This window comes from Temnothorax longispinosus, chromosome 3 (assembly GCF_030848805.1).
Source record: "Temnothorax longispinosus isolate EJ_2023e chromosome 3, Tlon_JGU_v1, whole genome shotgun sequence".
NCBI classification, from domain to species: Eukaryota; Metazoa; Arthropoda; class Insecta; order Hymenoptera; family Formicidae; genus Temnothorax; species Temnothorax longispinosus.
This window is the reverse complement of record NC_092360.1, coordinates 8,422,845-8,438,784: the sequence shown is the minus strand read 5'-3', so window position 1 is coordinate 8,438,784 and position 15,940 is coordinate 8,422,845. Positions and strand designations below refer to the sequence as shown.

The following is a 15,940-nucleotide window of genomic DNA, read 5'->3' as shown; positions in this document are numbered from 1 at the left end:
ACGCGATATCAATATTTCTGTGAGAGCCGGCTAGCGTGCGTAGTACCGGCGAATGGTGTATTTTCCGTAGCAATTGTTGAGAATAATCCGATCGATCGCGAGAGAGCGGCATTTAATTATCACTATAAGGGGATTGTCGGGCCGCTTCGAGTTGTCGGATTATCGCGCGTATACTGAAGTCGCCCGGAGCAAATTAGCTCCGTGCCTTGATTTCATGCAATCATCCGTGGCCGAGAACCGAGCTGTGCACGAACCGCCGATTAGGACGCTTGTGTATGCGCAATTGCATCGGTCGCGAAACGAACGCCCGCACACGGAATGCAACGACCTATCGATCGAGAGCGAGTCGCTTCGAGTCTCGCGGTTCGCCACCGAGGGGCGAGCGACCAATTTCGGGGCACGAATTATCCCGATAGTAACTTTGTAACGCCGTACACGTTATTATTACCGCGATAATTGGATCGGTGGGTTTGCCGATACGGCATTGACGATCGCGCACGTGAACTTTGGCCGAGAAAGTCAAAATATCTGGGGCGCGGCCATTTTGCGGCCTCCTTCGGTCGAAAAAATACGTATAAACGAGAAAGTTTATACTTATTTGCTGCGGAAAGTCAAAATATTATATAGAAAAGAATTATAATTACAAAGAGAAAAATATTTGTGTGATTAAATATTTATACAATATAAAGTCTACAAATATGAAACATTTTTTAATGAAAATTAATTAGAGTTCTGAATTATACATGGAAATTTTATAAAAAATTTCGTGTAATTTAATATACATTTTTATATAAGCTTTTTATAAATTAACGTATTAAGACTCATTTTAGGCAATTTATAATTCGCATCAAATAGGATCCTAATATTATTCTTTTAGATACTCACAGAATAGGAGATTTTATTTATTTTACTTATAACTTTATACGTCGTATAGTTTTGTATTATATTTTTCAATATTTTGGTACATACACTTTGTATTCTTTTGAGATATTTTTATATGATACATATACGTATATAGCACATATAATTGTAAATAGAAATCTGTTCTGAGATCGTCTAATTGTGAGTGATAAATTATAAATTTTACTTAATTCACGTTGTCTCCTACGAAAGAGCTATTACTGCAGAAATACTGCTGCTTGATTCTAAGATTCTTCAAATCCTGCATCTGTCCAAAAATGATGGATCGCGCACAATGGCTCTTAGGTGAAGCTCGAAATGCATTGTGAGCATTCGGTCGAGATTCTTTTTCGCGTTCTCCATTTTCCTTTCGTTTTCATCCCGCTACGTGTACGTGCGGCTGTCGAGTATCAAAGCTTTCGAAACTTCCGCTCGCGCGAGACTGGAACACTAAATGACGTTCGACGTAAGCGCCGTTACGGTTTGGAAACTTCAAGCTGTCAGCTTCCGGCATCTTATCGCTCTTGCATGCACGTTCCTCCCGTCGCCCATCGTCTGGCGATTTGAATTCATTCGGCGCCGCTCGGCGTGACTTACTTTCAAAACAATTTTAAAAAAGTGCTCCTTTTATCATCTCTTCCTCGACAAAGACTCTCTCGAGGTAGAACGCTTCTCCTTTACTATTGATAAAAACGCGCGTGTGCCTTTGTAACGATGATTTCGTTCTCATTTTCGCTCTTTTCTTCATACTTTGCTAAAATGGAAAAGCAAAAAAAAGAAGAACGCATCTATTTTTTTGATCCTGAGTCGAGGAAAATACATCGAGTCGTCTTTATGCATTTCACTTTAAAGTTTCATTATTTACGTAGATTCGAAGCGCCATGCCACGTCGGACTCGCGATGCGGATCCGTTGAATCAGACTTCCGCTTCTTCGTTATTCAATCCTTTTAACTACGTGTACTCCACCCTCGCTAGACGAATGCATATCCCAACGCGCCGTCGAGAATCGCCAGACCGTCACAAATGCGAGGCAAATCTTCCGGCGTAGCGGCCGGAAGTTTCGAGTGCCACGGATTCTCGGCCATTGTTGCTCTACGGCCGGCAGAATTGCGCTCGCGGGCAGAGGTCTCAAGTTTTCCGAGGAAAACTCCGGCATCTTCTTTGCATCGCAATTTATTTTTCTCTCCAGAACCGCGAACCGATTGTCTTTCGTCATCGTCGCGTATATTAGCTGGCTCTCCCGTAAAATTGCGCCGGTAATTCAGATAATTATATTCCAGCGCGAATTTAACATGCAAATTGGACGTCGACACTCTTTAAAGTTATTACACACCACTTTGGAGCAATAAAAAGAAACTTTTTATATATATTATTTTCTAAACTGCAGTTCTTTCAAAAATTCATAACTTCCATATAAAACTGAGAAACTTTTTTGTAATTAACTAAATTTTTATAATTAGAAATTATTGAAAGAAATATGTTTGATGTAACTTATTCACATATTATTAAAATGTAATCTTAGAAATATAAGAGCTTAAAAAAAACATTGATTTAATTATTTGCATATCTCATCTTACATGATTATTGCATAAATCAAAGATAAGTTTTTACAAATTTAAATAATAAATTTCCATCTAATTTTCAATATTTTGATGAATAAAATTCATCACGTATAATATTAGAAAACTGCAGAGATATCGTTTATTAATTGTAACGTTGCAGAGATCTCTAAATCGCGTTTTGTAATTTCCCCTGGTTTCAGTAGATTTTCTCAAATACGACACACGTCTTTTCAAGATACATCTCAAGATAAAACATATATTTCCTGATATTAGTATCGTTTACGGCATTAGTATCGTTGTTGGTAATCCGAGATGTCATCGGTGTCGCTCAATGATTACAAGGATGTCCAGCACCAGGCGTCAAGAGTACTCTCGCACATTTTCTGCCTCTTTTCCCACCTTTCTCCGCACCCCTTTTCCAAGCAGACAGCACTCCCGTAACCCAATTTAACGGAGGACACAAAAGAGCGTTCGGCGATATCGAGCTGTAAGATGTGCGACCTACTTGCGAGACCTCTCTCTCGCTTTATCTTTTTCTTCGTCCCCCCTCCACGCGATCTACCTACCTCTACGTCGCGGCGCCGCCTGATGGTTCCTTCACCTCAGCTCAGCCCTTTTACAGCCCCGATCGGGCGATTACGAGCGTCCACGTATTTGTTTTTTAAATCCCCGACTATGCCGTTTCTCCTTCCGATTCTCGCACATCGCGCCCGTGATTCTATTAAGCCTCGATCATTGCAGTCAATCTCCATTACACCGGACCGCTGAGAATACGTCGGGAACGTTTACCCGAAAGAAATGTTTGAGAAGCGCACTGGAGAAACTCTTACGGTAAGCTCTCTCTATCTCTCTTTCTCACTCATGCTTTCTACATTTTGCCGCTTTTCTAAAACTGTAGAGGGATTCTGGATTCTGTGTATCGCTTCACGGAATTCTTGGAAAATACTTGAAGAAAATAATTCTTACCGATTATTTCTAGAATTTTTACGGAATCGTAGTTGATTTTTAATCTCATTTAAGTTGCGTCAATGGCGGATTTTAGCACCTCGAGGCTGACAGGTTTTGTTTGAGAGCTCCCTAAAAAACCGAGCTTTACTGCGCCAAATCAAAATTTGCCATTAATTTGTATGGCATAATTAGTCGCGTGTGCTAATTAAGCGTTGCATTTTTTACTACAGCACGGGTCGATAAATTATATAATAATAATTTCCACGTATTTTTGTGGGTTTGATTTAATTTTAAATAATAAGTTACACACATTTTGTTATATCATATCAGATTCATTACCAGAAATAGAAGAGGTATATTTGCATTTGTATATATTATATTCTTTATTATATTTTATAATTATATTAGTTTATTATATTTAATTATTACAATCGTTATTATATTTTATATTTTGTAATTAAAATACTGCATTTGAAATGAGCACGATTGTTATAATTCTACGTAACCAGTTAATATACGGAATTCTCTTAAATTTAATTTAATAAAACAGTAAACTCATGTTTGGCTTTCGAATTTTTGGGCGATTCCTTTTTTTATTTATCTACAGTCATCTGGCAAAGTCTTTCGAATTACAACACTGTTCTTTCTAAAAATGTGATATTGAAAGCTGCAAACGCATGTACTGCGGCCAATAAGAACATTAGAAATGACAGTAGGAATATAAAAAATCTCGTTCTTCTCGATTTCACGTAACTTCTGTTCACCAACTTCGCTTCTTTTATCTTCGCTACGTGATTGTTTTATCGCTGTTATTGCGGTTGAATAAGTCTTCTACGCCGTTGAACGTATACAACCTGGTGATGCATCGACGTGTATTCGTCGACGCATTGTGCGTGCCAGGCGAATGTGCGAATCTTCAAACACGTGTACCCGTTACTGCTCTGTAGCTGGAAAACACGAGCGTTTATCGTTACACTCCGTAAATATCAACACGTCAGAATTTCCGAGCCACATCATCGCGCGATGTTCGAAAAGGTGACGTCGCCAAGAGTGATTCTCGTGGTGCGAAATATAACATTTCGCGAAAAAATCTGAAAGGAAAGAAAGATAAACATATACGCATTTCAAAATTACACTCGACGGATCGTATTATATACATTATACATTTATTTCAAATATACATCACTTGAAGGAGTATCTGTTCTCCTCCGTTTTCGCACCCCTCGCGTTCGCTCTTGACGTATCGCCGAAAACGGTCATCAATCATCGTCGCGGCGTCGGATCTTTTATACGTGTCATTATACAGACCAGACGAATAATAGCGAGGCATTCGGCATCTCGTTCGTCGCGCAGACGTTTCGGGATAGTTAAAATATTCTTACCGCACGCGCCGCGACCCGGCGAGCGAATGGAAAAACGCGATGCTACCGATGCGATGCTGAGGATATTTCATTTTCCATGAGTCGAAGTGCGGCCAAATTGATTTTGCGCGAGTGCGGTACCGATTGCCTTATGCGCGGGAGTATAGGCTGATATAACCGAATGTGCCGCATACTGACGATGAGATTCCCTGAGAATCTCCAACGTCTTTCAGACGCGCGCACGTCTCGAGTCTCCGATATTCGATTATCCGTGAACAAGGAGGACCCTCTTCCCCCGCGCCAGTGCATCGCGAGATTCAGCCGTCGTCAACCGTTTTGTATTTGCAGCGTACAAATCGGAATTGTTAGTCAAATCGCGTGATTGCATAACAATGGCCTTCGTCGACGATCCGGACGCTTGGATCTGGAATATAAGCCGCTCGTTTAGTGAATTTCAAGCAAAAATCTCAAGAGGACCGGGATTTGAATTGATAAATCTGTCGATATTAATCGGGATTACAATAAGAAGTCTGATAATTACCGAATGTATAACGAGGAAGGTATAAAGTGTAAAATGAGAAAGGAGCAGGGATCGCTCGGTGGATTACGGATTATACGCATTGTATTAAACGGGGCTATAAAGTATACACTCACAAAGCATTAAGTCCCACCTGTTGCATTAAACTTTTTGTCTAAATAATTGCTATTAATCGTGAAACGCGGGAGTATAGTTAAAATATTAGCTACTGTGGGTTAATAGTGCGTTACACGGATACGGAAGTCGCCTTTCGTCATGTATACGAGGCACGCGAAGCGAATTTGATTTTACGCTTAAAATTATGTCAGAGAGCGGTTCTTATATAAGTTTTAATTTTATCTTGAACAATGCTGCTCAATTCTATTTTGGAGATTTGCTTCTCTCTTTCAAGCAAACTTTACAATCTTATAATATGATTCTCTTAAGTATGTATCCTTATCTTGAGTTTCGTACGTGTCTAAAATAAATTTGCAATTCGTTTCGTTGGTATATCTTCCAATGGCTTTTCGCTTTAACAAGGGGCTTCAATTACCATTCGCCGTTTCTCTCACTCTTCTTGGGATTTCTGGAATTCCGCGAGGCATTTCTGGGATTGCTCGACGAGAAGTAAGACGTATCCAGTCAGACGGGACTGCCCAGGAATTTCCGCCTTCCGGTGACCACGACAAGTTCGTTGATCTAATGGCGTTACACGTCACATATATCACGGTGGACAGGCGAAAATGCGCCATAAAAGCGTGTTTAATTAAAGGCGTTCAATCTCACGAAGTGCATACGCACTTCCTGAATTAAACGCGGCACGTTGAAAACTAAGCTGAAAGAATCTCGCAAACGCGGAGGCTCTTAATCTTAATAATGATCAGTGTACTTTTAAAGAAGAAGAATTCAAGTTACATTAGTTAGTATCCTTCGTCGTAATTGTACTTAGTATCTGCAAGGTAATTTAATATATAGTTCATTATTGCAATAGGAGTGAAATTTCAGATCGAAACTTTGGGAAAGTATCTTTCATCATCCTAGAGAGCGGAAGTTTCCGTAATACAATATTAAAGACGTCTCGTGAGACTCGGAGAATGCTGGGAAATTTAGCAACATCCCTTTTCCCATCGGAATGTTAATAATTATCCATATATGCAGTATCGCGCGTTGCAATCCAAACATGAAATTTCGCTATTCGATATATTTCTCCTATCTTTCTCTCTCTCTCTTTCTCTCTCTCTCTGGAAAAATGAACAGCAGCATTGATAATATAAACATTCATGACGCAAAAATGGAGGATATTGAATTGCCAATGAACATTTTGCCTTTTATATTGTTTTTTGCTCATTCCGACAAATTTTCGATATTGATAAAATGATTATTTACAGAAATATCCTTTTTAATTACTTGTTTATATCATTTCTGATATAATTCTTATTATAATTGACAGTTAGTGTACTGAATAAAAATCTGTCAAATCTAAACCACCTAATATCTCGTCCGATGTCACGATTTTTTAAATATCTAGGTAGTCTAGAATCTAGAAGCTTGCTTTAAAAACAGATGAGAAAGATGCTGCTCTGTAATCTGGATAATCGGATTGCTTGGCTTCAGACAAATTCGATATCGGTTGACCGAGGTCAATCGCCTTTTTTTTTCGAGGACACAGATATTTATAATATGCATATCCGTGCGCGACAATCTGCACAATGCGGTTGAATCTTTCATTCCCACGAATAAATCGCGTTCCTTCATTATTCCCGAGGCGGGTTCAATTATTGTAGCGAGGTATCGACCGTCCACTGAAGTTACGTCGCTTATATAGTGAAGCGATCATTATCTTCTCCGAAGGAGTCGTGTACTATTAAAATTGGATTTTGCGTCTAGCCGATCGCAAACGATAACGAAATATATAAGATCGGAGACTCGACGAACGAAGAGACAATAGGGCATTGAGAAAATTATTCGCGAGCAAAAGCAAGAAGCTAGAGTTCGAATTCTCCCGTAACGTTTACGATAATCGTGATATCGGTCCTAGCTCGACTAACTATCTGAGAACGTAGGGTAGTTGGCTCTTTTCTCCCAAGACATTGATCGATAGGTTCTAAGCACTGCGGTAATAAATCATCGGCCATCGATGAATGAGTCTCTATTGCCGGTAATAAGATGATGAGTCATCTCGAAAAAATCAATGTCAATGACTTACAAGAACGCGGTTTCACAGGGTCTCGGATGAATACCGGAAGAAGAATCGGCGGTCACCTTTGTATCACCGATGCGACGATTTATACATCAGAATTAATATTTGATAATGTAACACGCACGAGATTACGAAAATCGATTGGTATTGCCTACATTTTTCGACAAGAAATAATATTACGCGAAATTATTTCTTAATTCTGCGGAGTTCTCTATAGACACGTTCTTAAAAATTAATTACTTCGGTTAATCGTTATTAATTATCGTAGTAGCTTCGCTGAATTCAGCAAACGTATCGATCGATGTTAAATTAAACGTCAGTGCGTATTTTCTGACGGACGATCCTTGCTGGTCTTTATGTTATTTGTCAAAGCCTGTATGTTATTCTAGGTGCATTGATCACCTTGCCATCGTCGGTTTATTGTGTGCGTATGTACGTGTATGCCCGCGCGCGCGCGTGTGTATATGTGTGTGCGTGTGTGTATGTGTTCAGGCAAGAAAAATAAAGAGCGCGCCATCACAGGCGGACTCTCATTGCAAAGGTTTTTGCGAGCAACCGGCCTCGTGAAAGCGACCGCTCGTTTATACTCGTCTCGCATGGATCGTAATCCCTTTATGGTGCACCATATATTTTTATTAAAAACGCGCGACAACACATCGAACCTCCGCCCTGTCGTCTAAGTGTATTATTATTCCACAACCGCGGCTCGTTTTGTAATTCTGATCGATCCGCACCGCAATATGGTTTCGCGAACAACCGCGACAGACGGATTAATTATTCTCTCGTTTCCGACTGGTCCGTCCTCGAGAGAGAAGAGAGCAAAAGAGACGTTTTACCCTAGACCATTATTCGTAAACTGATCCCGCAATGAGGATCGCGCGGCCGAGTATATCCCCCGCCTATCGAATTTATAGATATCTTTCCCTCAGAATCGCGCAGAAAGAGCGTCGTCGAGTTTTACGTTACTCCGGCGACATGTCAGGACGATTCAGTAAAATTCTATCCCCATCGAACATCCGATAACTCTCGCGAGCACGATTTTTACACGCGAGAGCCGAGTGAGCGCGCGCAGTCGCTGTAATCTCGATTAATTAATGCAAGAGGATATCCGGATTATTGAGCTATTGTACATCGGGCTGACTGGATTCCAAACCGAGGACCAAAATGCGCATGTGCCGCGTATTAATGTTCAAAAGTCGGTATACTCATCGTACGTAATATATGTTACAATATTTAATAATGAATTATGATTTTATGAAAATTTATGCTCAATATAAAGCATGGTATTCTTTAATAAGAGGGTCAAATCGTATGGAATTTAATCCAATCGTTGCAGGGTATAGTCATTTATTGTTATTGAAATATTATTTTATAGTCCTGTTTATTGAATTATAAGTAAAATTAACAATCGCAAAGCAAAATTTTTTTCCAAACTTGATGACAAATACATTTTCAGGTTTCCTTAAGTTTGGAGTGAATGTGAAGAAACACAGTACTTATCGTAATTAGTAGTTCATTTAGATGGATATTTTGCGCGCAGTTTAATAATCTGCATGATTAATATATTTAGATTCCAGCAAAATTTCATGCTGCGTCAATGAATCACGGGGATCGCCACGGGACGTTGCTTAATCAGCGGAAGTTAATTGCGGAGGCTGAAGATACAGTTTCTTAACAGCAGTAATAAGATTTATGAATTTAATAACGCCGGCGCGTCGCAGTTGTTGTAACAATCGCTTACATAATCTTCAGTTAAATAGGTCGAGCTGCCGTTTGTCAGGCAAGAATTTGCAACGATAAATTTTTCTACCGAGAGCATTGGGATGCGATAAACAGAATTCACATTCACCAGTTCAGCGAGTCGATACTTATTCGACGAAGACAATTTTAATCTGTGAAATTTTCGCGCAAAGCATATCTGAAAATTTTCGTAAACGTAAAATGACTAGCCTGTGTTTCTGGTTTAAATACCTCTTGACATATGTTACATGACGTACAATTTTACTTATTCTCGGTATACCGAGGTTGACGAGAAAACTCATTTACTAGCTAGCTTTGTTGACGACACGTGGATGAGGATAGAAAGCCATTTAAAAAGCTTTTTGCTCGTACGTAGCGGAGATAATTATCCATCTCTCAAGCTCTCAAGCTGGCAAGTGAAAATGCCAGGCATGGACAGTGCGACGGACGGATTCGGGGTTTATCGATCCCGCGAGCCACGTAGCAGAAATAACTTTCGGACGGGAGTGAAGGAAACGTGAAGTTTCCTAAACGATATTCTGGAGCAAAGCGCAACGGTAATCCCGATATGTGTTTGCCGTCAAATTTTACGTATTAATAGCCTACTTTGCACTCTTGTCCAATATCTCTTTCGTTTGTCCTATGTGTTTTGAATTCTAACACGAAGACGTACTCCAAAGTTTTGTCAAGTGTATAACTCATCTTAAACAACAACTGAGTTGTGTAACGATTAGATGATTCACGATTAGACGATTCTTGATTCATTGTGTGCGCGAATATCTTGTAAATGTAGATGTATAAAAAATGGATCTGACATAAATCACGTTTTCATCGCCACGTATAAACATAGCGTTCCATCTTGGCGTGTCTACAATATCAAAATTGAAATTTAATGAAAGTATACAGTGGTTTCATTTAAAAGGGTATGTAATTGAACATTGTAAATTGCATATTTATTTTTAAAAGTATGCTATATGTTTTATTTATATTTGATTCATCTTATTGTTCTGTGCGTAAAAGTATAAGTATATCAAGATAAAAAAGTAAATGTACAGATAATCCATATCTTATGTGACTTATGTCAAAATTTATCAAAATGATACATATAAAATATCTCGTAAACGTGATATTGATTTTTTAGAATTTTTAGATAATTTTTCCTTGGTACTTTTACATACAGAATAATTAAAAGAATTATTGTGAGAGAAAAATTATATTTTTATTTACAAAAATATCGATGACACTGATATCTCACAAAAAGCATTTGGCATAAAAGAATTGTTGCACGTAAAATATTTCGTAACTATTGAATTTTTAGATAATTTTCCCTTAATACTTTTACATACAGAATGATTAAAAGAATAATATTGTGTGAGAAAAATTATATTCTTATTCACAAAAATATCAATGACATTGATATGTCATAAAAAACGCATAATATAAAAAAAAATAGTTGCGTGTATTATATTTCCCTCGAAAACTGAAATTTTTATTTCAAACATTTTTCTTTAAAATAAAAAACACCTGAAATATTTGAGGTGTACAATTGAGATGAGAAATATTTTATTATGTTTTTGTAAGGCCATTTTTTCTGGGTGGAAATTTTATAGAGGATCCCACGTTTATCACGTTTATTTTCAACGTCAAATGTGTTCGTGATCGATAAATGAACTTTTCTGCATAGAATGGAAATAAGGCAAACGAAATAAACGTTGGTGCACTCGTCGGCCATTATATACCGACGCAATATACGGTCGTTGATGAAGATCCGACTGCTGAATTGTTTTTACTGAAAGCTTTTCAAATTTTGTACATAGATTGAGTTCGATCACGTGTCGATTAATGACCTGTCGAGTTTCCATTTTGTCGTGTATCGCACGAAAGTTTTTGTTATCAATTGTAAAAACTGTATGTACGTATTATACATGTACGAATTGTCATAGATCTACCGAGCCACTTTTTACACACGGACTTTTCGATCAGCTGGAGTTGATTTTACCTCAACAAAAATATCGAGAGTGCAACAGTAAGTAATTGAAAATAAAGGATCTTTTAAAAACTGAGCTTTGAAGTGCAAATCAAAATCATTCTTTAATTTCAAATAGATTCTATTTCAAGAAAATTTTAATTCTGAGTTTAATTTTAAGAAATGTTTAATCCAATAATCTAATATGCCATTTTTGTGACAAAGTAATAAGTAATTTCTCTTTAAACCATTTCAATATTTAATTTCCAAATACGATTATTCTATAAGTTCTTCAATAGACCAATTACGAAAATTTACGACTAATAGTGATTTAAGGAGTAACAAGGAAAAGTGAGCTTTGAGAGTCAAACGCGGTTAGTTGCGTGCCTAGCGTGAGCCAACGTTATGTAACATTTAATTAATAATTTAATATATTATTTAATATAAATCGTACGTTTTGGCTCTACTTTGAGCCATCTTCAGCGACGCGATGATATTATAGATTAAATTGAATGATCTCAAGTATAATCTCAAATAGTAATTTTTCTCGCCTTCGACGTTTATCACCGAAGAAAACCAGGATTGATGGAAGGACCCAGATGAGAAGTTTGGGTTTTGTTAGGTCTGAAAACGGATCAGCGCCTGTGTGTGTGCAATATGCAATTTTATTGCGCGCATGCAGCGATATTGCCGGTCGGTATCGGGGGTTCTGCGTGGAAAAATGCAACCCCGGGGCTGCAGGCCGGCCAGTCGGCCGAATAATGGATGCGGAGCGGACAAGGGACGACCGGGTGGCGAGATGTTGCCGGCCGGCCAAACAGCCAGTCAGCCAGCCAGCCCGTCGCTGGCGAACTGACGCGACGGGTTGCGCATAACAGAATATTGGCACTCGCGGAACCGAATAACCGATAATAATAAGTGCCTGCCACTCACACGGCCGCCCGCCCGATCGCCCGTCATCTATCTCGCGCCCTGAAAGGTCCGTCCCCCCCCCCACGCGATTCGCGAACGATTGCCCAATATGGATTCCCGAGAAACTACCCCTTCCGACAAATACATTGCGTATACTTTGTTAGAAAGAGGCGGTCTTGCTGAATAACGTTTAGCAACGATAACTACATTTTTTTAGGACAGAAAGAGTAGAGTTTGATTGCTAATTTCCAAATTAGTTTTGCGGAGATTTATCGAACACACAGGTGAGGAATTCAATATCGCAGCAACAATCTGCAATCTTGAAAAACGACAGATTTTTTCCATATTGGATATTGGATTTTTTTTATTAATAAAAAGAATGGAGAGGATATCACACGATCTTTGCGAATATGTTTGTACAACGGAACTGGATTTATACGAGAGGTAATCATGCGAAAACAGAATCGCTCGCTAATGGCTCAATCACGTTATTAGTTGCTTTCCATTTACACTCAAGTGATCTGAGTCACTCAGTTATGTGAGTATTTTATACTCAGGTAAGACATGTCATTTTGTATTTATCTGCTTATTTTGATGACAAAGCTATCGCATAATAATACAGGTCCATAGCCTCGCTTTTAATGTGAGTTTATTTTAGATTCATTAAAGCACATGGTCTCGATTGTGCATAAAAACTCAGTTGAATCTCACTTGTCAGCATGCAAAAAGAACGTGCGTTTAACTGAGTTATATGACGTCACAAGTGAGAATTATGTATCTGAGTTTTGATGTAAATGGAAAGCAACTATTATTTGCGGGGTTAATACGAGGGATAAAAAACCTTCAACGCTCGAAAAATGTATCGTAAACCCTGTGTTGTACCGTTTCTTCGAGGATCCCCATTTTCTATCGGATCCGCGAAAATCGGGTCAACGCAATGCTCATGCAACCGTTCGCGAGTGACAAACGCGTGAAACCGACAACAGGACGCAACGAGCGGAACTGGAATATGGCACAGGTGAAAAGGAAGAAAAATAAGGAAGAGAGAGAGAGAGATGTTCGCGTCGGCGTAAAAATGATCGGTAAACGGAAGCCGGACGGATAGATAGATGGATAAATGTAGGAAGAGAAATATAGATGTACAACACAGAGATATATAGAAGGAGGGGAAAGAGGGGGATTCGCTTTCCACGATATAAACGACAACTTCTGCTCGCGCACGCGTGCGCCCGGCTTTTTTGTAATTTAAAGCGCGAATCGGTTCTCTTCGGTCGAATCCACTTCCACCGAATGACGGATACATATGTACACGAGTGACATTGCTACAATACACACGTCAATAAACGGATAAATGAAAAAAGTCCCGCAGCATCAAGCAGCAAATCAGCGGGTACGTTTCACGTCATCGACATCGCTTGCATCACCATTGTCCTATATCATCCTGATTCAACACGATGTTTCCTCGTTATCTTTTCTAACAATAAGACACGGATGAAGTTATTGGAGCCATTTGAAATTAGCTCTATAATTGAATTCTCTTGGTTGAGCAAGAATATCTATGCAAGGAAATTATGTACGATCTTCAAAATTGGATCAGATTTTGCTAATTTATAAAATATATCGTATATTTTCTATTGCTACTTTTTATTATGCTATATCAATGTGAAAATTGACTTTTTTTAATTCTCCTTTTACTTATGGTATTCCAATGTATTATTGTCCATAAATTTAATCTTATTTACTCTTTAGTTGTTCTTATTGTTAATTTTAAATGTTTGATTAATTTATTTTGATGAAGAAGACTCGGTATAGTCAAACCGTACCATTCTGATATTTTTATGTTTAAATTAATACACGAAGTTCATTTTCTAACAACTATTGTTGCTCGTTTATAGACCCTTTATTATATATAAAGGTCTATTTACATATATTGTTGCAATAAATATTTTAAGATATATATTTTAATGTAGGAAAGCGCTAAAGCGATTGTATCAGAGAAGCGAATTGTAAACGAGAGTCGGAAGAAAATTTGAGAAATTCGTAGGTCACGTTGACGAAATCTCGCGGCCGGTTCCGGCGAAAGATTGGAATATCCGCGCGCAAGAGGATTTATTGGAATTCGAGAGATTCGGAGATGGTTTCCGAATCGCTGGAATAATTGACGCCAGCCGTCGTGCCACCACCTGCAAAAGTATCAAAATGCAGAAAGGGTTCGACATCACGTAAATGCGAGCCTTACGACTGCCATAAATCTCCCGGCGCGAAAATTGGCGCCGATAACTGCGCGCAAAACTCCGGCCCGCTCGTAAAAACCATGAATCAAATATCTATTTCGCGCAAAGCAAACACTTTGCCGTCGAAAATTATGCGCCGTCATTGTAATCGTGGCAGTGGGTATATATAGTTTCGAGAAATATTAAATCGACGGTCTTTCAACGGAGATATCGCAATTGTTTCGAGTACCCATCGACCGTTATAATTTTCGCGCTTTCCCTTTTGATAATTAATTAAAAAATGAGTTGGAAATTCATTATTTATTTGGTTTGTCAAATTTGAGCATTATTTGAAAAGTTTTCATTTCTACCTTTTGTTTTCCTTAGAAAATAATTGAAAAAATGCAGAATTTTTTGTATTATTAGTATTTGTTATTTAAAAAGTTGATATGTTAATATAATAATATATCAAATGAATATAGTCTCTCTCTCTCTCTCATTTTTTAATAAATAAAAACATCTTTGATTAATTCTCAAAGATCACGTGCGATCGCGATGACGTCCGAATTTTCGCTAAACCATTATCGTTTTCAGAAAACTGCATATCTTTGATCACCACGTATAAGTGAATACCATAGCTTATCGCGTGTTTCATCGACATGGACATATTTGAATATATCGCGAGCGCGAGCGCAAAAACGATCGTAAGTTTTCGCGATAGCCCACAATTACCTATTCATAATTCAACTCGGCCGACATTCTTCGTGTCCGTTCTTTGCGTGTGCCTTATTCGAATTCGTTTGGCGTTGTACCTTTGTAGTAAATTTACAAATTCGATTTCGCAGTTGTAATCAATACGCAATTATGTTGCATAACTAAATATTAAACCTAAGATTTTCCAATTTTTCATAAATCGCGTGATACAGCAATAATACACTTGTTTGCTGCGTTAAAAGAAGAAGTAAAAGAAATTTTAGAAATGTAACTATATAGGGCGAGGCGTGGCTCTGTGCAGGAACGATCAATTTGTAGCTGGCAGGTCCTGGTTTCAATTTCGACCCTCACCTTATATATACCTTGGTTTATAAGAGACTGATTAAAGAGTTAAAAAGTTTTAAGTGAAAGAGTACGAGGTGTACCTAATTGTAATCCGTTTCCATAAACTAATGCATACATAACAATTTAATCACTCATTACAAAATGACAGTTATTTTATTTCAGCAACTTCTCGATTTACACCTTCATATATAGATATATGTATTAATATATTATATTTATGCTCACTTTAGAACGATAATTTGTGTGAGAAAAACAATAAGAATTATATAAATGGAAAGGAAAGAACGTTGACACGAGATCTGATAACGTTTCTACGATCGACCGATCATCCTTCTTTCATTGCAGTGCAAAAACTGAGGGGTCTGGGGCGCACGAAGGCGAGAAGAAATGAGGTGGACGTGACACAATGACATGATGAAGAGCCTGGTGGGGATCATGTGGATAGTGTTGGTGCTCATATCAGGTACGTATGATCAATCTAGGAATCGCATGCCTGAGACTCATACTAATCATCCACCGATACTAATCGATGGAAAATTTCATCTTATCGCTCCTAATATC

General features: G+C 38.3%; 1 protein-coding gene across 5 annotated transcripts in view; it reads left to right on the top strand.

Moving 5' to 3' along the window:
* The window catches only part of Nachra3 (nicotinic acetylcholine receptor alpha3 subunit), an 81,010-nt gene that overhangs the window by 44,359 nt on the left and 20,711 nt on the right, over positions 1-15,940 (top strand). For 4 of the 5 annotated variants that reach the window (XM_071773982.1, XM_071773987.1, XM_071773981.1 and 1 more), the window contains exon 3: positions 15,725-15,842. In XM_071773982.1, the coding sequence (XP_071630083.1) occupies positions 15,791-15,842 (52 nt within the window). In that variant the 5' untranslated portion in view covers positions 15,725-15,790. Of the gene's footprint in view, positions 1-9,625; positions 9,787-11,172; positions 11,256-15,724; positions 15,843-15,940 lie in introns of those variants that run through there. The other variant, XM_071773986.1, reaches the window with a different exon arrangement.